Source organism: Triplophysa dalaica, chromosome 15 (genome assembly GCF_015846415.1).
Source record: "Triplophysa dalaica isolate WHDGS20190420 chromosome 15, ASM1584641v1, whole genome shotgun sequence".
Lineage (NCBI taxonomy): Eukaryota > Metazoa > Chordata > Actinopteri > Cypriniformes > Nemacheilidae > Triplophysa > Triplophysa dalaica.
The window spans coordinates 13,223,566-13,251,387 of record NC_079556.1 but is presented as its reverse complement, the minus strand read 5'-3'; the positions used below and the strand labels follow the sequence as shown (position 1 = coordinate 13,251,387).

The 27,822-nt window shown below is 38.3% G+C and overlaps 1 protein-coding gene across 4 annotated transcripts in view; it reads left to right on the top strand.

Moving 5' to 3' along the window:
* Positions 1–1,105: 1,105 nt before the first annotated feature.
* The window catches only part of dnmt3ab (DNA (cytosine-5-)-methyltransferase 3 alpha b), a 52,632-nt gene continuing 25,915 nt past the window's right edge, over positions 1,106–27,822 (top strand). The window contains exons 1-6 of one of the 4 annotated variants that reach the window (XM_056768203.1): positions 1,106–1,268; positions 3,193–3,359; positions 6,154–6,258; positions 11,135–11,471; positions 19,631–19,677; positions 20,203–20,349. In XM_056768203.1, the coding sequence (XP_056624181.1) occupies positions 3,282–3,359; positions 6,154–6,258; positions 11,135–11,471; positions 19,631–19,677; positions 20,203–20,349 (714 nt within the window). In that variant the 5' untranslated portion in view covers positions 1,106–1,268; positions 3,193–3,281. Of the gene's footprint in view, positions 1,269–3,192; positions 3,360–6,153; positions 6,259–11,134; positions 11,472–19,630; positions 19,678–20,202; positions 20,350–21,349; positions 21,445–23,913; positions 24,109–27,822 lie in introns of those variants that run through there. The other 3 variants (XM_056768204.1, XM_056768205.1, XM_056768206.1) reach the window with 3 other exon arrangements.

The following is a 27,822-nucleotide window of genomic DNA, read 5'->3' as shown; positions in this document are numbered from 1 at the left end:
AAAATTATCTCTGCAAGGTGTACCTAATAAAGCGGCCAGTGGGTGTTGACGCAGTTTTGGCAATCATTTTTACATATCAAACACTTACTTTCAAGTTTAACATAAGCTACTATACATTTCTTACTTACAGAATTATTAAAAAACAGGGCTGCAATATATCTAAATGAATCAAAATATTGCAGCTGAGCGTATTATGCAATAATGTGTAATTCTAGAGATGCACCGATTGCAATTTTCTTTGCCGATTTCATAATTAGTGAAACCTGCCGATTCCGATTTTATATCCACAAACTATAATTGACAGTATATAAAAAAGCATTAACTTTTCTTCAATTCACATTTTCTCATATTTTTTCATTGTCATTACATTAATTATAGAACATTACAATTGCCCTAAATACAGTTCTACAACCTGCATTAAATTACAGAATTTTCTTTTGCCCAAATAACTCTTAAATTGAAGAACTTTGTGACTGAAAATAAGTATAAATAATAAAATATAACTAAACTTAATCACTTAATCGACCTTTTTCATTTTTTAACGGCCGATCAACCGAAAACCGACCGATTCCGGTTTCTGACCGGTCAATCGGTGCACCAATGGTAAATACTGAATTACTATGCAAGTCATAGTTTTAGGTTGATGCAGATAGCAGAGACTCGATCACTAGATGGGCAGTAATGCTTTTTTGCCAGAAAGAATGAAAAACATGTTTGTTTTATTATTTAAATTGTATATATATGTATATATATTTTTAAATAAAACTGGAATAGATTTTACAAATGTTATGCATTTTCGTATCACATATTGTATAGCATGACATAAAATAAGTTACCGAATCTAGTTTTATTTATTTATTTAATATTATAGCTTAGTTCAATATTATATATATTTAATATTGTGTACTACCAAACACGATGTTGTACTGAATACTGTGATGCTTGAAATGAATATGACTTTTTTGTAGTATTTTTTTCTTAAAATAAAAAACTTTAACCCCACCGAAAGTCTTAAGGAAGATTGTGAACAGTATGTCATGTCTCTCTCTGTCAAATGTAACATACACAAACATAGAACCCGACTGCCTCTAGGACCGGGGCGGAGCTGCTGTCGGAGCGCTGGCCTCTGCAGTCAGTGCGAGCTGAGCATCTGGAGGAGAGCTGGCCGGCTGGGGAGGTGGTGGAGGACGGGGAGAGCGAAGCAGAAAGAGGATCCGGGAGTCAGCGAAAACAAAAAAGCGGGTCAGGCCTGGAACTTGGCGAAGCGGGTAATTACCATTGCGATCCACCTGTCTAAAACCTAAAGTCGTCATCGAAACGAATCTCCGCCGCGAGGTTCGGCGCTTTCTAGTCGCTTTTACACGAGGAGCTTCAGATATGGTGGGGGGCGCTCGATGTGGACAGTGGTTTTTCCTGCTCATGCAGATGTGCGATTAATACGCCGCGATATGCGCTTGAATTTGACGCCCGTTCTTTTGAAGCGCCTCGCAACAATGCGTTCGGTTTGAAACAATGGCTGTGTTTGAACGTCTAATGTTAAGTTAGTCAGCTGCCTAAAAAGACAGCATTGTTTCCGGAATCGTATGCATATTCGGAAGGTTTATAACACGTTTGTGATGCCCTGTAGAGCTGTCTAGGTAGGCAACTTATTAGGTTTGAACGCACTATTACTATGTCTCTTTATAAACCACTTTGACCTTGTGAAAATGATCATCTGTATCTGAATAATCCGTGTAGGCGGATGATTAAAAGAGTTTAATGCATTTATAGAGTATGACAGTTACATGTGATCCGTTTACACCTTCTGATTGGTTACCTGTGACACATGAGGTCCCAAGGGCTTATTGAATAGTAATGACGCGCGCTTTTAGCTTCGCTATAATTGAGTACGGTAACCACAATTTCTGCCAAAAATCATAGTCAGTTACCATTTTTGTTTTACATAAAACTCAAATATTACATATTATTTAACTAGGATCAAATGCGCTTTGATGGGTTTTAATGACACTAGGGACTAGTTACCACAGTTTATTTTAGTCACCAACAATTGTATTAGTAACCATGTGATTTTGGCAGAAAGTGTGGTTACCATGGTAATATTTGACAAGGGTTAATTCTTGAGTCGCCTAATTTATTGACCTCTAAATCTAATATCATGGGACATTGGTGTCCTCATTGTTCAAACAAGCACACTGAAGAATACATACATGGGAGTGATGAGTATAATGTACTGATCCCTTTAAAACTGCTCTCAGGGAGAAAAAAGGAAATACCATAAAGCACAGAGGAGTTCATATTTCAGCCCAGTGAATGGTATTTGTGTAGAAATCGGGGATTACATGCATTATGAGTATGGGAAAGTCCAAAAATATATTTAACGGTGTTGGAGTTAAGTTAGAAGAGTTATATTGATAATACATTAATGTATCTGAGTACATCAGATCAGAAAGTATATAATCTTCGCACTGGTTTATAGGTCAGTGGTTTACCTATAGATCTGCTTATCGCATGTTAGGCTTTAAAAGAAGACTGTTTGGCAGTATAAGTTTAACATTAACTTAACACACTTATTTGGGGATATTTAAACAAACTAAGCCACGGCTGCTGGCCCCTAGATTTGCCCCCAGGTAAGTATGAAAGCAAAACCGGGTGTGACGCCACCGGTGAGGTATGGGATTTTTTAAATGAATTTATTTTCCTGTAAACTTTATTTTCTGACGTGTACTTTACTATTCTGACTTACAGAATTTAATTATATGAAAAGGCAATCTGAAAGAGCGGCGACATGATATAACATGTTAATTTATATTAATATAATTAATAATAATTAAGTGCATTAAAATTCTTTTAATAATTTTCCTCATGTCGTTCCAACATGTCTTTTGGTTTTCAGCAGAACACAAAAGAAGATATTTTGAAGAACACTGGTGCCCCAACAACATTGATGCCCCATTGACTTCCTTTGTATAGACACAACCACTGAAGCATTTCTTAGAATATCCTCTTTTGTGTTCCACAGAATAAAGAGGGATATACAGATTTTGAATGGCATTTAAAAAAAGGGAAATACCCCTGTAGTAATGAATTTTTTTTAATTTCTTATCTTATATCTCAATTTATCAGAAATATTGTGTTTTTCTATAACTCTTTTTGTGGTGCTGTTTCCTCTGATTCCAATCTTCCTTTCCACAGGGGATCCTAAAGAAGGAGGGTCATCATTTCTCAATTTTTTGTTGTCCTTTTCGATTTTTGAATTACACTCAATAGTCACTTTTTCGGCGATGCCGTCCAACACAGTCACTGCCGCCCCTGCATTCAAGAGCTCCGACTTCAACTGTGACACAAATGGGAATCAAATGGTAAGAGGTTAATAGCCTTTTTTTGGTCAGTCTGTGGGAATGCAGTATATCCACAGCGCTCAGGGACTCATTAACCACATCACCTCTTTTTGTGTGGCAGTAAAATGTTGTGGGATAAGAAGCAGTTTCCTAGACTAACAGTGTGTTTGTAGGGGTGTCAAACGATTAATCAAGATTAATCGCATCCAGAATAAAAGTTGGTGTTTTCATAATATATGTCTGTGTACTGTGCATAATATTTTGAGTTTATTAAAACATACACATACATGCATATATTTAAGAAAACATAAAAACATAATAACATTTTTATATAACTTACATTTTGGGTAAATATATGTAAATATCTTCTAAATATGTATACATGTATGTGTATGTCTTTAATATAAGTACAAAATTAATATGCACAGCAGACAGACATACAGTACATTATGTAAACTCAAACTTATTCTGGATGTGATTAATTCCGATTAATCGTTTGACAGAACTAGTTATGATCACAAAAACCTGAAAGAAGTCCTTGCAGTGCCTTGTGAAACTCAATGATGCTCGCAGTGCAAATGCCAAGGGGTTAGATTCCCATGAAATTCATGTATTGAATTGCTCTGGGTTTAATTTTTTATTCCAAATGCATAATTGTATTGCATTAATGAGACCCATAGAAGCCGTTTTGTGAATCAGGTGAAATGTAACATCCTCTCCAAAACTGGTGTTTTTAAAAGTGTTTGTATTCACAAGAAAAAACATTTAGTAATTTCCGTAAAGCATTCCTTACATTAGTTACAGTTATGTATTTCCATCTTGTAGATGTTTATGATTGCTCGTTTTTTTTATAGACATGCGAACTAGCATTTCATGCCAACCCTTTAATTTTTCCTTAAAATCACCTGACAACGTCATAATCCAGGTTTATTTAAATATAACATTATGAATTGCCACGATTCATTTCCAGAGTCTCTCAGTGTACAGTAGGCTCAAGCGAGCACGATTAGCAAACGTTAGTGACTTGTTATCCACCAGGTCTGTTCAGATAGTGTCTTGTGCGTTTGGTTCGAGTGTGTATAGTGACGTGGGTGTTGGCTTGTGTAGGAGGGTTGCCGTATGTCTGATTTACAGGGGAATTCATTCTTCTCCGCCCCTGCGCCCATGGACCCGTGCTACGCTCATAGTCCTGTTGCTTGGCAACAGCCCTTGCCTTAAATAACCGGCTGCCGACAGAAATAGAGCAAAGATCTAGACTGTGTTACCGAGTTCACGCAAGGCAACACAGATTTCTGTGCGTGCCCTTTGTTTTTGTTTGTTTAAACATTTTGTTGGTTTAATTGTAACGTAATGAAAACATTGTGCGCAAGGCTGGCAGGATTTTTTATGGAAAAAATGTACTGAGATGATCAGTGAGGGGAAACCTCACTGCACTGTTTTTAAATGGTACACTGCTCTGCAAAAGATTTTAAGGGAAAATATTTATGAATAACACAGAATGCCTGTTAATTTTTTTTTTTTTATTGAATTGCCATATATATTCTTATATGTACAGTAGGCTGATGTCTTATACTCAATATCCTTACTGTGTTTATTGAACGACGTATAGACTTTATCCCCCACAATCAGGAATTCCAGAAATGTGCCACCATCTTTCGCCATGCTGGACTTCCAAGTAGTCATGGCAGACAGAGACACTATTCTCATTGGCATTCTGATTTAGAGCCGGTGGTTTTATTCACTTCAGCCCCAGAGCTTCAGCCGCTACATTAGGATCATCTTTTCTCCCCGTCCACCCTAGGGTGCTTGGCTGGCCGAAGAGTGGCTATTGTCGTGGAGGGGAGACACGGTTGTGTTACACAAAAGCGAAGTGAAGAAGGGCGGAGAAAGAGCCAATGAATGTCTTTGTAATTGTGTCAAGAGGAGCCCCGAGTGTTCTCGCTTCTAGGACCCCTTACTTCACACCCACTAAATAGAAGATGCCATTCAAACCCTGGCTTGTCTCATTATCTAAATAAACTTCTCTTGAAAATGCAGGACAAAAAGAGAAATTTAGAATAGACAATTAAGTTTTGGAGTGTACTTGTTGCGTTGGTGAATTTGATCAGGAAAGGTTAGGAAAGCAAAACGTGCACTACAAATAAACTGGAAACAGATGTATTTTAGACTCCGGCTACATCAACAACATCAAAGGACAGTAAAGCAGCAGTGTTCCACTCTTACTGGTTTTTCTGTGGCTGATACAAATATCGAAAGATATCAGCTGATTTAATGCTGACATATACGCAGTACAATTAATAGCAAAGAGGGCTACACAATATATTAAAGAAAAATGTGATATGCAATAATTTGCTAAATATTGCGATATGATGATGCTTTAAGTTTGTTAAATCAACCGAAATGATACACAAATATAAAAGATCATCAAAGATCTTTTTGGGAAGCATCACGCTCTCATGCTGTCTGTATCAACCTAAAACTTTGAGTCATATACAGAGTATTCAAATAATTTTGTTTTTGCAAAATGATTACAATATGCAATTAGCACATTTGTGATATTTCAATAGGCAATAGCAAATGAAATGCATGCAAAAAGTACTCTAATTCAATATAATATAAAATTTGCTTCCGAAGTTTAATTTTATTAAATATTTGTACACACACACACACATACTGTACACACTGATATACCTATTTTATCTACATTATGAGCATAAACTAGATGAAACCACATACACCAAGTGTTTTTGAGGTGGCAGTAAGAAGTCTAGTTAACCAGTGATAGGTAATGCTGTGTGTTTTTATATTTGTTTAGAATGAGAGCTCTAGAATGGACACAGTAATTATTGATGAGATGCCCTCTCTCTGCACTCCTGTCCGCAAGGTTGGACGTCCCAGCCGCAAACGCAAGCACCTTCCCGTGAGTATTCTAGAAACTGAGCTCTCAACACTCAAACTAACCACAAAACACTTTACTTCCCCGGGGATTCGGTTTATTTTCGTTTATCCACCAGGCGCTAGTTTTGGCACTGGCTGGTAACAGTTAAACAGACAAACATGTGACTGCTGGGAATACTACAGGCCTAGGGGCACCAGGCAACTCATTTGAAATTTATCAGAATTAGAAGATACTGATTGGATGTTAAGGACATCAGTCTAGTTGAGATACCTTGTAAATTTTTTCTTATCGTTTGTGCCGCGGGCGTGAATGATACATTATTGAAATAATGTTGTTTATTGTGCAGCTTGTCATTCTTCCAGGATTGGGACAGGATTTTCTCCCAGTTTTTTGTGGGATTGGGATGGGACTGATTTTTTTTGGTGGGAACAGACTGGAGATGTTTGAAAATCCACTCCCATGTCACCCTCGAATATACACTCACCTAAAGGATTATTAGGAACACCATACTAATACTGTGTTTGACCCCCTTTCGCCCCCAGAACTGCCTTAATACTACGTGGCATTGATTCAACAAGGTGCTGAAAGCATTCTTTAGAAATGTTGGCCCATATTGATAGGATAGCATCTTGCAGTTGATGGAGATTTGTGGGATGCACGAAGCTCCCGTTCCACCACATCCCAAAGATGCTCTATTGGGTTGAGATCTGGTGACTGTGGGGGCCATTTTAGTACAGTGAACTCATTGTCATGTTCAAGAAACCAATTTGAAATGATTCGAGCTTTGTGACATGGTGCATTATCCTGCTGGAAGTAGCCATCAGAGGATTGGGTACATGGTGGTCATAAAGGGATGGACGTGGTCAGAAACAATGCTCAGGTAGGCCGTGGCATTTAAACGATGCCCAAATTGGCACTAAGGGGCCTAAAGTGTGCCAAGAAAACATCCCCCACACCATTACACCACCACCATAATTGCATTAATGAGAAATTGAACAGGTGTTCCTAATAATCCTTTAGGTGAGTGTAGAACAGAATGAATTTTGAAGACAGAAATAATAACTCATAAACTGCATTGTTTTCAGTCATGGTACACATACCTTGATGTCCTTCTAAAAAACTTGGATTTCCAAATTCACAGTTTTTCAGAAAAAAAAAAAAACTTGTACTTGTTAAATGATTAAATATGGTGTTGCAATTTTTAATACTTTTTATTGGTTAGGTATTTGTAAAACCAAGTGACAACTGACAAACATAAAAGGTGACTAATAATAATAATTGATAGCAAAAAAATCACAAAATTTGGAGATTTCAAGGTTTTAGAAGGACAGCAGCGATATGTTTGCAAAGTTAAATGCGCCGGTTGGTTGGTGTGGAATTGTCCCACCCCTCCTGCGCTGTCATTGGACAACTGAGAAAAAAGTCACAATTACAGTCTCAGCGGTGTTCCCAAAGTTTACAATGTTTCAACCCTAATGAGTTTAAATGTAAAAAAAGTGATTAAAATACTGTAGCAGATGTTTGAGTTGATTTCTACTTCTACGCCATTGTGTTTAAACACTAACACAATTTAGAGGTCTTCAACTTTCAATTGTTTACGTCTTTAACAACACAAAATTTGCACCTTTCTGACAAACGACCCCATTAGTAAGTCAGTTACTTGCCTCGTACAGTTTCTGGTTAATAACCCCCCTCCGGATCCTGTATTTCTGTATTTGAACATAATCCCTCCTCTTGCATAATTTATCCAGAGAGGGCATGTCAGGGCATGTGGATGTTGAGTTTACCCCACTTCCTCTCCTCCTTCCCCTGGGGACTTGATGATTGTATTATCCCATCTATTCCGTTCCTTCAACAGGTTCTTGCCTTCCTGCGAGGTGAATTATGTCTTACTTTGTGAAAGTAACCCATGTGAAGACAGCTAGAATAATGTTTGACTCATCTGTCATAGAGGCGGCGATTGCTGATGTGGAGAGTTTTGTCAGTGCTCTGTGTTTGACTGCCTCCTTGAAATCCCTGATAGCACTAGTTTACGTCTATTTTAAGTCGTCATTTACATCCACAAGACATCTGCAATACATAGTTTGCTCAACTGCAATACGTCTCGGAGATGTCTGCAGTCAGACGTCATATAGACATCTAGAAGATGTCTGTAAGATTTTTATGATTTAGAGTTGATGTACAGCTGCTCTTTCTAAGATGTTTAGCAGATGTTTTTACGCAGCAGATCTCCAGATCTTTAGCAGACGTATTACAGTCATTCAGACGTCTCCGAGACTTGTTGCAGATGAGCAAACTATGTATTGCAGATGTCTTGCAGATGTAAGTGTAGATGTCAAATAGACGTAAGCCAGACGGATTGTGCTATCTGGGATGTTTGTGAATTGTGAGGATGTCAAGCTTTTTGAGTAATGACGGGAAGCGCTCTCTCATTCAGCGTGTTCCATTTTTCATCCTGATCTGATAAACGTATTGTTTTGCTATTTTTACACATAGCATTCAGATATTCAGAGCTGCGCCTTCCTTCTTTGCTTCAGCATTTTCTGTTACTTAACTTCTGTACTACAGATTTCAGGATGCATATGGGGGGATATGTTTCTGGATCACATAAGGAAGGTACTAATATCAAAGCATACCACATTGTTTTGAAAACTGGACTGCTGCCAAGACCTTTGTTTCTTGTTTTTTACCGGCCATTCCCATATTAGATGTATTAGATAGAAAAAAAAGGGAATTACACATGAGTGTTGCTTGTCCGTGCAAAACATGGTGTTGTCGGCCCATTGCTATGACGTTGTGTTCTGGGAAGGTGTTAAAGTCTCCCTGTGGTAAAGTCAAGTTTTTAATGTTGTTTATATGTCTTTGTTGTGTATTTAATAAGCGTTAAGACAAGCCATGTGAAAATCACGGTCGCTGTTGCTGTAAGTCGCCACGCTCCCATTGAAAGGAATGAGATTATGATGCTACTAGTCGATAGCTGTCTGAACGTAGCTTCAAGTTTCGATGAAAGTTTTTTTGTAGTTAATGATCCACCACGAATAAATGCAAGCACCCATATTTTCCACAAACGCTACAAGCTTCAGGGGTCTTGAAAAAGTTTCTCGCACACCGCCAGACCAGCTTCCCTCAGACTTCCATACCGCCTTCCATCTGTAAAATGAAAAATGAGGTGGATGGAAAAAATAAACAGTATAGAAAGAAGAAACCCAGAAACCAACATTTGAGAGCAGAACAGTACAGTGACCCTGTTTTTAGTCAGAATTTCCACAGTCCTTCTAAGACAAGTCAAACCATCAACTGTATGCCTCACAACATCTCAACATATTTAAACGTCCGTTATTATCAGCACGAATCACAGAATTGACATGATAAAAGCTCAAATCCTAATTGAGATCGAACAACCGAGCATCTGTTTCACAAGACGTAACATCTTTCCTAAAGCCACCAGGCTCACCGGAGTCGAGTCACGTTATGTCATATCACCTTTTGATTTCTCCTTCGTGAGAGCAGTTTTGACATCCCGAGGCAGCGAGGCGAGGCGGCAGCTGCTGCTCTGAAGAGAAATGCCACCGTCAGGCTGACACTTCTGCTCTCCGCGGGCTCCTAGTCTGTCTCCGATTAACGTCAGCACAACATTCCTCACACATGCTAAGCAGGTGTTTGGATGCGAGGAGTGATGTATGTTCAATGTGCAGATTAACATCATGCTGGACAGGATGTATAGACAAAGCGTAGGAGCTTTGTGTTGTTTGAATAGTGACAGCGTTATTATCAGCCATACGCGAGAGATGAAGGATGTGTGTCTACATATGTGCATAATAATATGAAAGACTGGTGCGGTACATTAGAAAAGTGTATCTTTCTTGTCCTATGCACAATCTCAAAGGTGAACAGACACTGGTTTGTTTGAATAGTAACAGAGGATGTGTGTGCAGATCTTGGGGCAATCTTAAAGGGATACTTTGCTGGCAAATCGAAATTTCCACATACTCACCCTCAAGGCGTCCTAACTGAATATGGTGTTCTTCTTGAAGAATATAAGAGTTATAATCACTGTGTATCATGTTACTTCCAAGCGGTTAAATAACCACTCCACCCCTCCCTTTCAAAGCCCTAAGGTGGCTGACACCTTAAGGTGGGATAAGATGTCATCACATTTTTGCAGGAGATAATGTATTTAAAAATCGCGCTCTGTAGAGCAGTTATTCTCTATACATCTCTCAAGACATAGTTGTGTATAATGTATTGCATTTCAGTCCTCCAAAAAAGTACACATTTGACCTTTTACATAGGGCATAGAGCATATGGGTCACATGAGAATGAAAACATGGCGGATGTAGTAAGTCTGGAATATGTTCATAATGTACCCACACATACTATATAAAACATACTCTTATACAGTTGATAGTAGATCAGTACCTATTGTCACAGTGATTTCAGACGCAGCCCATGTTTATACTTAGCAAGCTGTAGACTGAGCCTTCATAGTAAATGATTTTGTCACGTTAACTTGATGTATTCTATGAATTGTGTACTCTGTTATATAACCCTCTCAGAGTGGTTATTGAATTGACATCTGACTCACTTCCTGACTGACTGTTTGTTTAACGATGTGGCTGTTAATACAAATTTGTTTTTTAATATTATTTTAATAAAAAGATGATTGAAATGTGTTTGTTTAGTATATATTCGTAAAAAAAATCCCCTGAATTCTGTCGACAAGAAGTCTTTAGTTGTTTTTGCATGTTTACACGGGTATAGTAAAGAGGATAAACGAGGGATTTGCATGTTTTGGATCGTTGTGTGCTACCGGGCAAATTTAATCTATATGGATTTTATTGTAGAGAGCTGGCATTATTTCATAGTAATGTTAAATATCTGATTATGTAATTTGCAGGCGGAGGGCTACGGGCCAGTGGGCGGGGCCAGTCAGCACAAAGGGGTGGAGCTCCAGTCCTCATTGCAGTCTCACAATGGAGATGTTGAAAGGCACGAGAACAAGTCTCAGGAAGGTTGCCACCCCACGCAGGACAAGAATGCTGCGGAAAACGGGCTCCCTCACCAGTCAGGCTGCCGGCCCGAGTCCTCCTCCGATTCAAGCCGGAGTCCTTCCACTGAGAACGGATTAGCCATCGGCGAGGACAAGCCGAATTCTGAAAAGTTGGAAGAGGACAAACTGCCAACACTTCCTCGCAAGAAACGAGGGAGACGGAAATTAGAGCGTCCGACTAAATGTGAGTTATGCTCAACCTTTTATAGCTTCATGTTTCACAGCTGTCTGCTCATTGAGCCGCTTCTGCTCTGACGGCCAAGAATGTGTCACCGTAATATTAAAAGGATGCAAGATTTAGTAACAAATAGAGAAGGACTTTAGAATGGTTTTGGAGGCTTTGCAGCCAGAATTGACTTGGGAAAAACTATTATTGTTAAAAGAGTGCATTAATATGTAAATTAAGGTAATCATACTCCCAAAAATTACATTTGCAAACAAAAATCGCCAGCCTTTTACACTGTGTACGGAAACAATTTGGCAGGATTCTCTCTCTAGTGTAATGGTGTTGTCAATTATCAGACCCATCTCTCTCTCCGAATCACTATCTCGGTCTCCCTCTCTTTTTCTGTGCTGCTGTGCTGGGTCAGGCGCTGACCTTCATGAGAGCAGTAAGTGAAGGCCGGGAAGACAAAGCAGTCTCCTGGCAACCCACCACGATCAGGTGCAGTGTATTGAGAGACAGCACGTCTGTGTTGTAGCCACTCTCTCAGTGGGGGCAGTGCCAGGTGGATGGCACTATGCCCAGGGTACTTACACAATGATCCTGCATCAGGCTCCTTTAACCCCGTTATGGTGATGATAGACACTCTCTATCTAATATTGTGTATCTACATAGCATATTATCAAGTCTAGACACATACAATGATTACTTGCTATATCGTGTTTTATTGGATTCTCAGGCTGTGCTAACAGAGGAATAATGGGGTGGAGTTTGGCCGCTGTCTTGTTGGTCGTAGTGGGTGTTATTAGCGCTGGATGGCATAACAAATCATGTTTTTTCCTGGGTCTAAATTGGTCTTCGGTGGTGGTTGACGAGCACAGTCATCCACACACAGTTACATTTCTGTATGAACTACATCTGTATGAGTCCAATACTGATTATAAATCCTTCATTGATTTTCATTTACCAGGCTCATAATTATATTGATATAGAAATATATCAGTATCATCGAACATTAACCCTAAGTTTAAATGACAGTTTTTCACCAAATAAAATAACATTTAATTTAATGAGCAGCTAGCTAACAATAACTTCAACAACTTGTGTATTGATCTGGTTTCACATCTCTCCTGTTTATACTTAATGATTATGTTTATAGGTAATATAATACACATTGTCATATAAATAAACCGTAAATACTGAAGATAAGACTAAAATCTTACTAACCAGTGTTTTGAGTGACTGATTCTATGGATTTAAACGTTATGTCTCTTGAGTTTTCCCGTAAAACACGGATTCTGTCTTCTGTCTCAGTGGCTTTTTATTAATACATGTTAGGGAGAGACAGCTCAGTAGTCACCATGTGATACTTCATTCGGCACTGCACACACCGATCGGCATATGATATCAAACTTCCTTGAGAGCGTTTAAAAAAGCAACAGTCTGTTCACGCAGCTACTTCACGTCATAGACCGATCAGAATTAAGTGGAACACACAGCTTAGTTTGGAGATAGAGTGCACGGGCTCACTGTTTGCTCTTTCCTCCAGTCATCACAAGCACGGCAGTCATCTATATTGCTCATCATTCACATTCAATTATCAAATAAATCTTTGGCAGGGGAAGATTTCGTTTTGGTGGCTGCCAAATTTTTTTGAATGTAGAAAATACAAATAATAATTAAATGAATAAAATGTAAAAAGAAGGATTTCACCGACAATCTTTTGCTGAAAATGGCAGTATTAGTTTCATTAAATTATACAAAATATCACAACAAAAAAATTGTTTAAATAAGTTTTTAGTTTCGTTCTTTTCTGGCCAACTTCATCCTAAACTTTTGGTTTTGGAACAGAATTTTCATTTTGGTGCATCACTAATAAAAATGTCATTTACACATTTATAGATGCTATACATATAAATGTGTGTCAACGAAACCACTCTAAAGGGTAAATTTTTCGAAACTGAGATATTTGTTAGCGATTTTGCTGCATCCACCTACAAAAAAAATAAGGTTTTGATCTATTTACGGTAGGAAATTTAGTAGTCAAATCTTTACTTAATATCCTAATGGCTTTTTGAATAAAAAAAAAAATCAATCATTTTGACCCATACAATGTATTTTTGGCTTTTACAACAAATGTTCTCATGCTACTTAAGACTGATCCAGGGTCACATATATTATTTATAAATATATATCTATAAATATATCTATATGGTTGAAACTGCTATTATAGAAGTTAACAACACTGGTTCAGAAGTATTTCCGTTTTTTAGTTTTCTAACACTACACAAACGTCAGCTGTTCTAAAATGCACTGGAACCCACTGCTTCCTGTAGAACAGTCATTGAGTTTAACAGGCAAAAAGAGGGCAGCTCTCTGGTCCTGATCAGCGTGTAGGAGCAGATTGTGCTTTTGTGCATAATGCTGATCGGCTTTGCCATGCACAGAACAATAAATCTCCTCAAAGCTCGACAGTCAGCCAAACACCACCTCTGCTAGCGTAACACTAATCAATACTAATCATAAAAAGATACAAGCTGTTTGTCTGTCGTTTATTCAATTTAACCCAAGATTTTATTGATTCAATGAATTCAATGTACTGGAGTGAAAAAGATCAGGCTGTGATTGACAGAGATTAAACAGATCACTGGTATCTGTGAGGTTTTTATTCCTTCCACCTAGAGGGCACAGGAAGGATTTCAGTTCACCAGAGACGAAAGAACCGCATGGAACACGATGGCTGGCATGCGCTCAAAATGGCACGGTGAAGTCTCGATGGGCACAGCGTGCCAACCGCACTCACAAACCCAGTGACCTTGGCAGTGTTAAAGGAACGATCCCATTGCTCACCATGCAGACCGTTTGCTTATTCCCGTTGAGCGAGAGAGGAAGCGATATAAAGATTTGCACATGCTGTAAATGCGAAGAGGGCTCGTGGGTGAAGCCCTTTTGTTTTGGCTGGGTGTGTGCGCGCTACTTCGCTGGCAGGCTTTTGCTAGCTCTTGTGAAGAAAACAAGCTCTCAGATTCGCCCTCTATGGTCTCTCAAGTGTTGTGATGTGGTTGGTGATGGAGCTTTGATAGACTTCAAACAGCTCTCTTCCTGAGGCTAGTGGTTATTAAAATGGGTGCTATGTACTTGTGCTGGCTTTGGGTCAGTGTGGAGGCCCATCATAAATATGATTATACCCACAGGCGGAGCGTTTGTGATGATGGAGAAAGTTAAGCCGTTACCTGGCCACTGGCATGATGTGTGAGTATATGAATATAAATATTGCTGGGGAATTCTGCTTGTTGCTTCAGGATAATATTGCCGTTTCTGGTTGGTCTGGTATATTTTTTACACCTCATATCCAACATTTATTTACTAGTAAGCTGACTCTAGATCAGTAACTGTGGGCAAAATCCTTCACTGTTTGTGGATGCACACAATGCAAATGTAGCCTTCTTATTTCAAGAATAATTTCCCCATTAAATCAAAATTGATGTTTTTTTGGCTATCAGTATAAATATGTTAGCCTTAAGGATATCTGTAAACTAGTGTGGTCTAAAACATTTACAGAATTAAAATTTTGAAGACATAAGCATTCAAAACTTAAGTGTATCACATCCACCAAAATAGGTCAGCCATTTTTATGACATCATCATGCACTTCAGCTTCACAGACTTTTTTTTGACCAATCCAAAACTCTCTAAAATCTACAGAATCGAGTGTCCAGCCTTACTATTGGCTATTTTCAAAGGTCAGAATGTTTCGCCCTAACTTCCTGCTTTAGGAAATCAGACCAAAGCACAAGAAACTATTTCAATACATTGAACAAAGCTAAAGATTTTAAGTTACTTCAGTGGGTCTTTAAAATCTTCATTTGCTTAACATGGCAGCATGAACTGCCTTCAAAAACAGCCCTCTTACAAAGTCTGCATTATATTATGACAGGTTCACACGACCACATTGAATTCCACATTGAAATGGTCAGTGACTTAAAAAAAACGTTTTAATGCCGGGATCCAGGAAAGCCCAACATTTATGACCAGAGAAGTATAAATAGAAGCGTAAATTCTTCTATTATTGATTTGGAATAAAAAACATCACTGAACACAGATAAGATGATTTTGTGTCTCTATTGTATTTGTCTTTGATGTGTTGTATTCTAGAATTTCATTTATTTCAAGCTGGTTTGGTTTTTTATCAGTTAATATACTGTATTTAGAGAACACCTTTATGTGAAGTTCTCAGTATGCTTATATCTTTTTAACATTAAAACCCTTTTGTTTGAAATTTAAGGAAATTAGATTTGTTTGTTATATATTATATCGAAATTGCGATTTTACAAAAATGATTAAATCCAATATCTGCTTATTAGATTTCAGTCAATTATGTCAACTTTATCAAACTCTTTTCAGAATCTCAATGATGTGGGAAAGTTGGAGTCCATTGTAGTTCTGATTCTGAATATGTAGCTTTTGATCTGAATGTCATGGTAATGTACTACTTCAGGCAAAAAATATGATTTAAAAAAGAACGAGAGAGATTCGGGAAGCACTTTGAAATAAATCTTTCTATCAGATGCGTGAATAATTGAATCTTTTTGCTCATTTTTGCAATAAGGACAAATCTTGAAACCATTTTTGAGGGGCAGAGGGGTGTGTTTTTGAAAGATCAGTCCCCATCTCTTCCTCAGACCCTAGTTAGTGAGGCTAGTGATCATAAATCATCATGACACCTGATAGAGTTTCTAGTCACTGGTAATCATAGCCTCTGGCTCGCCTCGGCCTACCCTGCCGAACCCAGCCAAAACAAAGCTATTTGGGAAAGAACTACCTTTTGTTTGAGGAGATGTCAGGATTATAAATCGTTGAAAGTGCGGAAAAGGCGTCAAAACTATTCAGGAATTTTGGTAGGTTTATTGTGGAGCCTTATAAAATTTGGGAAATTAACTACATTGAATTAGTAAAGAGAAACAGCTTGTGGGGAAGTAATTCCTCAAAACTCATCAGATACTTTGATCGTAATGTGATTATTCTGGCTGTACAGTAATTACATTACTGTAATACCAGTCAAACACAGTTTTACACACCCTATTGCACTCATCCAAGTAGTAATGACTCTGAATGATGTTTTGTCTACAAAAATATTGGTTATTGGTTAATTACTATTCAAATAATAGCTTTAAAATATTACTGTATTCAGAGGCCTATAGTATCAAAGCCTTCAATGTAAAATTAAAAGTTACTAAATTTCTTAAAAATAAATATTCTTTGTGATTTGATTATTTATATTTTATGCAATACTAGAATAAATAAATACTCTATGGAATTGTATTTATCAGTTGTTCTTAATAGGGGAAAACACACATGAGTCAGTAGAGAATGCAAGTTAAATGTTTTTTTTTCTCAGTTATTCAGTAAGGAATTTTGTGTTTTACTATTACTACTGATGCCATAGTAATGTTACTATGTGAAACACTTTGACTTTGTGTGTGTCTATGTATACGTCCTGTTAAATAGCTTAAAATAGTTTTTTTTTCAGCAAATTAGATGTGTAAACCAGGATAATAATTAAACATGCAACCAAAATAACAATAAAACAGTAATTGTGATAGCATTGTTTAAAAATGAAAAGAATCCCTTTATGTTACTTAACTGACCAAAAAAAGATACTTCCAAACTATGATTATGATTATTTTCACTATTATGGACTTTTCACTAAAAAACTGGCCATTTGTTACACAAGCGTATACACTTCACATTTCCTGTTTTTTTGTGTAAATCTGCTTTGAAACAATGCAAGATTGTTAAAAGCGCTATATAAATAAACTGAATTATAACATATATAACCTGAATGAATCAATTAGTCGTTGTTGTTTAACTCGTTCAATACAAGTGAATCAGTTTAGCATATGCTCCACATAACCATGAGGGTTTAATCTCAAGTAGTGCCGCTTTTTCTCACAGGTCACAGAGAAAATGTAGCAGGTCACCATGGGGAAACAAAGTTCCCATGTTGATTATTAACATTAAAGAATGTGCCAGCTACGAAAAACAGATACCCAACACCCAGCCAGTTCTGTTTCTTTTTAACTATTCAATAGACATATAGAAGATACTTCCATTATTAGATATGGCGTGTAGTTAGTGTTGGACTGTTTTTCTTATGTTATGCTTTATAAATGTTGTGGACATTAAGGGCCCTATCTTGCACCCAGCGCAATTGACTTTGTACACCGACGCATGTGTCATTCCTATTTTGCAACCGCGCAAAGCGCGCTTTTCCCTCCACAGAAGCACGTCGCTAAACTAGTGAATGAACTTGCGCTCCCTGGACGGTTCAGCGCAAAAAAGGAGGCGTGTTCCGGCGCAAACAATCCCTGGTGCTATTTTGCTGTTCCATTAAACAATTGCGCCACTGACCAGAAAAAACCTAGTCTAAAGTCAGTGGCGCGTGGCGCGTTGTTCATTATGCTATTTTAAGGGCGCATGCTTGACCATAATGTATAGCGTGCACAACGCGCATACACTTTGCTCATGTAATCTACACAGATGCAACAGTTATTTTTGCAAATCATAAATTGTTACACTAAAAAAATATTAACACATGAGTTGACGGAAATCATTGTGGTGTGCCACGAAGATGTGAAAAAATAGGCATAAATCTAGCTTACAAATTATTCAGGCTAATTGTAGTAATTAAGGATCATACCTGTTTGCCCAATAGTGGCAATAAGACATATATGTATATAAGGACATCTGACAAATTGGTTTGTCCGTCAAGAACCAGGAAAAAAAAATCGACTGAAAAACTGAAAAAACTGAAAGACTGAAAAAAAAGACTGTGAAATCACCTTTACCATAATGTAAGTACATTAAAAACCTTAGTCTTCAACTTACCAGTTAAGTTGAGCGTGCTCATATTTTTGCGCCTGGTAAATACGCCATAATAATAGCAATCCATAATGGAACTTGCGCACCTGCTTTTAAAGGGAATGTTGGATGACGCTCTGATTGGTTTATTTCACGTTACGCCCAAACCACACCTATGAATAATGAAGCTACTTCAGACCAACCCATTTTAGATTTGCGCCGGGCGCAAGAGCCATTTATTCCGCCGGGAAAATAGCAACAGCGCCGAGACCCGCACACAAAGTTACTTGCGCTTCGCGCTTTGACACTTGCGTTTCAGATCGTTTAAATAGGGCCCCATATGTGATGAGTGGTTAACATTGCACTACAGAGTATATGTTTTGAATGCTAAATTTATTAATTTACAGACTGCATTTATAGGAGCAAACGTTAGTGTTTTTGTGTCTTTTACATGTATTACACACAGAACATCATCATTTGTATTAATACATTTAGATATGAGGATGTACAAACACTGGTAACATAAATTCATGTTATGAAACCATCATACTTTGTGAATAAATAGATAAATAAAATATGATTTTATAAAAAGTTTGTTACCTAGTTGATATTTTTTTTTTAAAGAAAACACGAAACACAAATAAGAGTTTTTCATTTACATATTGAATGTGGAATATGCCTTTGCAAATCGGCAGACATTTATAGGTCACTCTGGATCTATGTGCACATTTTTAGAGACTTCTGACAGTGTGAATCATTTTTAATAGTGTCCGCTTTAGCCAATTGGATATGTTTTTCATTCAATCCAGCCAATCATAGTTTAGCTGCGTTCAACACTACGACTTCGGTATCATATGATATTCGACCGTAAGATACAGTATTTTATTCGTTTAGGTCTCAGAGGCATTTTAAGGGTAGTATTTTAGTGCCATAAACAATGAAAAATGTGTGCTGTTTCACAGAAGCGGCATTATAGCATTTTCCCTTGAAGATGTTATTGTAAGTAGCCTATAAAGACTTTTAAATAGCATCTAGCATTAATACTGAATTAATATTCTTAGACTTTTCATTTGACAAACATACAGTACTCTCTCACATGCCCTCTAGCTATACCGCTCTTTCTCCGCTTCTCGCTTTCACAATTATTTAAAAATATAATGAGAATCTTTTGTTTTTGCCCAAAGCTATTTCAAGGAATATGTTTCCTCTGCTATTCAAAATAGTTGTTAAATTAAAAGGTCTGATTAATTTTTCATTGCAACAAACCTGGACTGAGAAAACATCAGGTAATCGGTTGTTCTTGTGGCTGTTTCTCTCTAGACGTGGAGCACAAGGAGGACGAGGGTGGAGACTCGGCGAAAAATGAGGTAAAACTGTCTTCCTGTTGTGTTCTTGAAACTGTTTGTGTGTGTGTGTATAGTATTTGTGTAATATGTCTGTGGAACTTCAACAACCGTCTATTTACTTTATTTGTCAACATCTCCAAAGAAAATGACCAGGAACACGACCAGTGAAACCTGTTTTATCAAAAGGCCACTTGATTGTGAAAAAAATGGTACCCTAATGGTGACAAGACCCTGAATCAAATACACTTGGTCCTCTGCTTTAAAGGATGGTACCTATTCTCCACAGGCTTCGGCCAAATGAGAACCTCCCAGGTTTTTCCATCCGTTCTTATCCTCTCAGCACCAATGAGTGCCGTAATTTGAGAGTCAAGAGATCCTTGTCATCCCCCACCAGCCCATTCTCAAACGCTTCAAAATCATCCGCTAAGAATCCCCCTCCTTCTTTTCTCCATTTAGCATCGCCAAGATAGATAAGCAAAGTTAGTGAGAGAAAATTAAGTCCTTAATTTTTTCCTTTTCATTTTTTGGTTTTGTCCCCTTAAACAGGGAGCTCGAGGGAGGCTCCGTGGGGGAGTGGGCGGGGAAGTCAGCCTCCGTCAAAGACCCATGCCCAGAGTAACCTTCCAGGCCGGCGACCCCTATTACATTAGCAAGAGGACCAGAGAGGAGTTGCTGGCCAAGTGGAAGTTGGAGGTGAGTACCACTGCTCACCACTTTCTCAGAGGAAGAGCTATAGGGAAGCTGTCAGCATTTCTAATAAAGCAGGAACGTTTTCAGGCAGACAGCGTGCCGATTACACTCCAAGTGTATTTGATGAGTCATTTGATATCTCATGAAGGTACCATTTATTTCATGAGCCGTCTTGATGGCTGCTGCTCAGATTGTAAAGCCATTGGTTTCCTCAAAGCTGTAGTTGATTTGGTCAACAGAGATAAGCCGTCTTCGTTATGCACTGACAACCAAAATCGTCATTAATTTTTTTTTATATTTCCATCACAGCTGATGTACTACGTCTGCTTCACTATTTCTTACTAAGCACAATGAGATAAAATGATAAATGCAGGTAGTGAATCTTTAGGGTTAATTTTCATGCGTAGCATGACAACAAGTAGCTCCAACCACAGTGAAATCCTGTTCAAACCCTTTTCGTGTGGTTAACTGCGATTAATCGCACACGTATAATGAAATTAAACATACACTATCTATTTTGTTTGAAGGAGGCATGAACTTTTGTCATATAAGAGGGAATCGTATTCACGCGAACATAATGTAAGTGTTAGAACTGAAAACGCCCTTGTTACTGAGATTACATCTGTTATTTACAGCAGGCCCAGCGAACGGCAGGTTCTGGAATGCACCTATCTATGACATTGATAGGTTTAACACCACCTCTATAGAAAAATATCAACGACTACTTCTCTAGTCCCACTCACTGGTTCGCGCATGACAATTCTGAACTAACACAGGTGGCGCGGAACCAGATAGAGCGTGCAAGCAATAAACAAACATGCCGTTAAAGATAGCTAAATATTGTGCCATCCCTGGTTGTGGAAGAATACAGCCGCTGCATAAACTTCCTTCGGATTCCGACATTAGGAATGCAGGGTTAAAGTTTATTTTTATAGACGTTCCAGCTCATGTGGGAAAAACATGGAGCATTTGTTCGTTTCATTTCTCCCAGGATTCCTTTGTGAACAAGGATGAGATCGACACTGGATTTGTGGAGAGACTAAAATTAAAAAGCAGTTTCGTCAATTGGATCTGATAGGAATGGTGCAGCAATCTTTTGTGAGTAAATGCTTTTGTGTCACTATGCTTTGTTAGAGATCACCTGAGCACTATTCGGACGAGATTAGTATTACCTGGGGACCGCTAGTCATTTGTATTAGTTGCAGAGGTTGTCTGTGATCTTAAGCTCTAGCGAATCGGCATCTCTGTGATTTGGCCGCCTCATTTATCATTTCTCAAGGTTTTATAGACCGTTTGTGAATAATGGAGGATTTTTGAAGTGTTTTGGTATTATTTCGGGTGCTGGGTGATATTTATAAGTTACCGGGAGTCTCCCGCTTGTTTCTTTATCATGGAAACTCTCGTACCATTTCAGACCCGCGATCACAGTGATCTTTTATCCGATTCACATATATCATTAAATGCAATACAACTATAGGCTATACAAACTATACGCAAAGCCTTGCCATCACATCCGGGAAATAAGTCGGTAAATTTGAGTAAAATCATCTCGTTAATGCGTCACTTGAAATACTGATGTGGGGAGGTCATTTATAAATCACAGGAGGTCTCCAGATGATACTAATGCCGTGCGAAAACTGTGAATGGTGCTAATGTGTAACCGAACGTTACATCTCTAACCAAATTCACAGAAGGCTCCAATCTGCGCAAACTACTATACAATCAAAGCAGTGGGCGTTTACTTATAAAGTCTTCAATGCGGCATGCATGTTAAAACCGAGCGTTTGCAGAGCTGGTGTTGATTTACACAAACGTCATAACTAGACCTCATATAACAGTATAAACAATAAAAAAGGCCTGTTCATGAGACTTTTAACATGCATATTTTAGTGCAGTCGTCATTTCGTCAATATTGTGGGCTTAGCAACTGATGTCTTTATTTAATATAAAAAAATTATACTAATCAAACCCAATATAATAAGTGTGGTTTTGTGGTCCAGGGTCACATATGTTCCAGCTGATAGCTTCTTAGCTTCTACTATTGACAAAAAATTAATAGGTGCTGCAAAATTGTCATGTTTAGGACACAATTTTAGTCTTATATGCACTTCAATGATTTGCGGAGAATAGTATATAAGGTCAATGACATGAAAGATGAAAATTAAAACGAGGCCATATGAATGAACGAGGCAGTATTGCTGTACACCCATAGCGCTTTACAAACATCTTGTATACGTGTTGTTTTGCATAGCCAAATTTTGTTAGTATATGCTGAAGGAATAAAGGCAACAGGTCTCACACCCCATTGGGGACAGTGACAGTCCAGTTACAGGGGGTTTTGTGTAATAGGGCTACAAGTGTACATAATATAAGACCTAGTTAAGTATTTGCAGGAATGACGCTCTGAGGTAGATATACGTATTTTGCCTTCTTTCATACATTTAAATTGCTTGTAAACATACTGTGTGTTCACACTGTTGAGAAAATCAGTCTATACAGATGGCAAAATCATTACACCTAAAGCGATGCTTTTTGTGTTTAAGAACAAATATCATGAGAGGTAAACCTGGTTGACAATTTTCGTAACGTAACGTTGCGTATGGTGAGAACCTCTCTGTTACATAATGATCTGTTTCCATGGTAACCCAAGGGGGCAGACCGTTCGACAGCAACCCCCCTGCCCCCACCGACTTCTTTTCTCTTCCCCTCTCAACACCGCGTTTGAGGAGAATCCATAAAAGTGTCAGCGATCCCAGAAATATGGCCAAATTAGCAGCACACACCGTTGTCTCGTGAGCGAGCGTCGTAAAATTCCGGAGTAATGGGCGTTTCGCATTCTTAACCCAGAGAGCTGGAATTCTCCGTCTTAAGCCTGGGATTTTTTTCCTCTGAATAGGCACATTGTGGAGGAGCGGAGATTGTAACATGTCATTTTTTTCTCAAAGGTTTGTACAGTCATGTTTTCTCGAATCTCTCGGGTTTCGCCACAATGCAGCAGGAAACTGCATAAGGGGGCCTTGCTATTTCCTTCCTTTGGCTTCAGGGCCCGGGTCGCATACAATCTGTACAGCTTTGTTAGTGTTAAAGGAGTGAAAGGGGGGTGCTGGAAGAGAAATTGAACCCTGCCAGCTTTCACTTTCAATGTGTGAGGGAGATCATGGCTCTTTTATTTTTTTAAACAAGTACTCACAGCTACAGTAGATTCCCACCCCCATTCAGCACCCATCTCTCCTCCCCTCTCTCTCGCCGCTCTCTGCAGTGGAAATGAACTCCGTACTATGGATATACGGGTGAAGATGAGGTTTACAGCAAATTTCCAACGCCGCTCGCAAGACAGCCTCCTGGCCGCTAGCCAACATTCTGCAAGTCCTCTCTAGCCAACCAGAATTCCTGTTGGGAACCACCTGACCCTGAATTCCCAGACAAAGAAATGTTCATGCTTTCTCTTTTTTTTCTTCCTTCTACTTTTTTTTGAAGCAAGCTTCACCAAGCCAAGAGTGGGGCAGGAAAAAAAGCGTCTCACACTTTGGATTTAAAGTGCCGAGTGCAGGCGTGTATGGGTAGGTCGGCTGGCTTGTTTGTTGTTGATAGCGCAGGGGGACGGTGTGCATGTCTGAGTAGAGTTGCTGGAGGAGGAATATGCTGACTTCAGGTATTTCAAGGAGACTTGTTACGGACCATCTGCCTTAAAGGAAACCCGTCTCTATAAAACCAGTGCGCCGGACCGGGCTCAAAACATATTCTGGAGTGCACGACGAAATGGTTTGCTTGATACGAATCTTTATAGCCTCTTATGTCATCACATGGGGATTAAATAGAACTGAATGTATTTCCTGTTTTATTAACACTGCAGAATGTTTTGTGTGCATTTGGCCGAACTTTGGCTTTGTTTAAGGTAGAAAGTTTAAAGGTCGTTTTTAAGCATACTGTAATCTGTACATGCACTTTTTGGGGATATTTTTGCATTCAGGCTTGTAGGAAGTTACAGGGCTCATGTTAATGCTAGTTCAAAGGAGCTGGTTTACAGTAGTTTGGTAGGTAAAAACAGAAAATGTGCTTTTCTCAGTCTGTCAGATTGAGTAAGTAAGGTAAGGGTATAAAACTAGCAGCAGTTGTCGCTTGTGTTAAAACGGAAATGCGGTGCGTGTCTTTTTAAGGATATGCAAATATGAATGAACCGAGTGAACCCGAGGACCGCGTGTGATTAGCGCGCTGCCATGGCTCACTCTAACTGAGTCAAGGCTGCATATGCATGCAGGCAGACTTTTGCTGTTTTTAGTAACAACAGCTGCCCTTTTGACTCCACAAATCCACAGTTTTGAGGAAATAACAGATTAAAGATAGAAAGTTTTGAAAAGCTTCAACATTAATGCACTCATTTAGCATTCCTGCTCTGAGGCTCTGCAGTCTTGTTTCTTATTACTGGAGCCCTTTAATGGACTCAGTGCAGTCGCAAATAAATGCGTCCAGTAATCTTTATACAAAGCGGACAGGCTTTGTTTGGTTTCACGCAAAGTCACATCAAATAAATGCGTTTGCCACATAGTGAGGAAAGAAATTCTTGCCAGTAGGGATGGCTTTTGAACTGAATTGATCCCAATTGTTTCCCCACATTGATTAAAGTTAGAGGAAGACCTGTTATTTATTAGCTTGGAGTCAGTTTTTATTGGTTTCCTTATGAAAATTAACAATGGTTTTATTATAAGTCTAAAACCATATTTGTTTTTTTTGTCGGATTGCTTACTGTGTTGTTTGACCATAGATTTACTACAAATAGTTAATCTATGGTTCCTGTAGCGAGACGGGAAATTTGTGGTTACTATGGTTTTACTACGAATGGCACGTTAAACTGTGGTTACTGTAGTAAAACAGTGTTTCATTTTTGTAAGGGTTCAAATGCATGGTGATTCTGGTTCAGTTGTATTCAGCAGTGTGGTTTTTACACTTACAAATATATTTTTTATGAACAGCACACATTCTCATGAACAAACACGCATTGAGGACTTTAATAGCTTGTGCATTAGGTGGTTGGACTCGTACTTATTGTACACCCTCATGGCCGGGATGAGACATTTGCCAAATTAGTTTTCTTATGAATTAACCCTGTTGAAAAAAACTGCATATGCTGGTTAGTTAGGTTTTGAAGCATGGTAGCTGGTTTTTGCTGGTTTAATATGGTCCTGAGCTGGTCCTTAGCTCGTCCTTAACCAGCTTAAACCAGCACAGGACCAGCTCATGATCATTGAACTTTAGAGAGCTTAAGGCTGTAGGTGTTTTCTTTCAATATATTAAGGTTTTTTGTAGACCATGTGTTTCTGTAACACCAGACATACTTTGTGACCCTGGACCAAAAAATCTGTTAGTAGCACGGGTTTATTTGTAGCAATATCCAAACATACAACAATGATATTAAAGGGTTCATATGGCACGAATGCGTGTTTTTCTGTGTCTTTCGTGTGTTATAAGTTTCCCATACATGTATTAGATGCGTAAAATTGCATAAAATAAAGTGTCAAAACAAAAAATGCATTCTATCTAAAAGTGAATGCTCACACAGACCTGCCTGAAACGCCTCATGTAACCACACCCACACAAATCTATGTCAGATCGTGGACAGCCCAAATGTATACGCAAGTAAGGTGGGCGTACCTGTCAGTGCAATTCCTTTTGAACCTGATGTTCCAAATATGGTAAGAGGCGCTACGTTTCCGTCACACGCTTGCAGTATTCAACCAATCACTACGCACTGGTTAACTGGCCAATCATAGCACACTTCACTTTTCAGAGCGATTAGCTTTGTAAAAAATCTGCGCGTTTTAGAGAGGCGGGGAAAAGAGGAGATACAAACATGCACACGGTATGTGGAAAATACAGCGTTTTTGAACCTTACATCGTCTATACTCATTGCAGTACATCTAAAACAAACAATATTTTTTTTTTGGCAAAATCATGAACCAAAATGGCCAGCAACACGCCTGTGTTAGCACTTTGCTCCCTGCTTTTTGACAGTTACCCACTCAAGTTTGGTATCTAAGTAAAGCTTAGAATTTCCACTTTCCGGTTCATCTTCTCTCCACAATATCATTACAGCCGTAATGATAGAGAGCATTAAAACAGCAAACCTGTTCCTTCCTAGCAACGGCCTACTTACAGCTCTGATAAACAACTTTTAAAGGGATTTTCTCAATATTTACATTTTTTGCACCTTTGGATTCCCGATTTTGGCATCAAGATAAGTTGGTGCCCGACCGTTTAAGGATTTAAAAACAAATAGTAAAAGTTTGTATTCTATACGGAAACAAACTGGCAAACATTGAAGACAGGACAAAATCGGTGGGATATGCTCATGCTTGCGTTTGCCTGTCACCAGCCTAGCTGCTGCATTCTGCACGGCCTGTAAACACACCAAGGCTGTCTGGCTAACTCCTATATATAGAGTGTTACAGTAATCGAGTCGCGAAAAAAAATTAAAGCATAAATAAGTTTCTCAAGGTCATTTACAGAAAGAAAAGTCTTTGCTTTAGCCATGAGCCTCAGATTTAAAAAGCAAGATTTAACATTATTTATTTGTTTATCAAATTCATGGTCTGTATCGAATAATACGCCTAAAATTCAGTTTATTGTATTCAGCCAGGGGGCCCAGATTTGATTGACCCATAATAAAGCAATAAGCCCCAAGAAGCAGTGGGTTACAGTGCATTTTATATCAGCTAATGGAAATGTGGCACGACGCGAAGCATTTTATAATTATTTTGCCTAAATATTATAAAATTATAATACGCGTAGCAAGGTCTCATAAAATAAAATGTATTTTATAAAAAAAAGGATTTTATAACGGATTAAAATTCGGCTCAGCCAATCAGAACAAGGAGCAGAACTGACCGTTTTATAAAACTGGTTTTGTGGTCCAGGGTCACGTTTTAACAAAGACTTAACTGAAAAAAAAATACCCTCCTTATGAAAAAGTATTTAAGTATTTGGACTACATTCACAAACTCTTATGTGATAGGATAGAATACTTTATCTTCTTGCGCAGCTGTACAACAAATTTTAGCGTTCCTCTCAGAAGTGCACATACATTAGACTCACAAACAGACAGAAAGGATGAGACACATGTAAATAATGTAAACTATCTGTATAGACCGTCAACCTCCGGTTTGTGTTTTGGCTAATAGTGTCTAATAATAAACTATTTATATTTAATTTAATTTATGTTAATTTTAGTTTGTATCATCATTTTACTGCATAATAATTGTATTAAATAAACGACTTGTTGAATTTTGTTGTATGTTCATTTTTTAAATAAACAATTTGTTAAATGGGTCATGTAGTTCTGTCGCATTTAAACAAACCGTATGATACATTGACATCTAGCAGTTGAGTATGGTATCAAAGTCTAAATTCCGAAAATTGGAGAGACAAGTTTAGCTTCTCTCTTCTCGGTTTCTTTTCCTTGTTATATAAATAATCTACAGG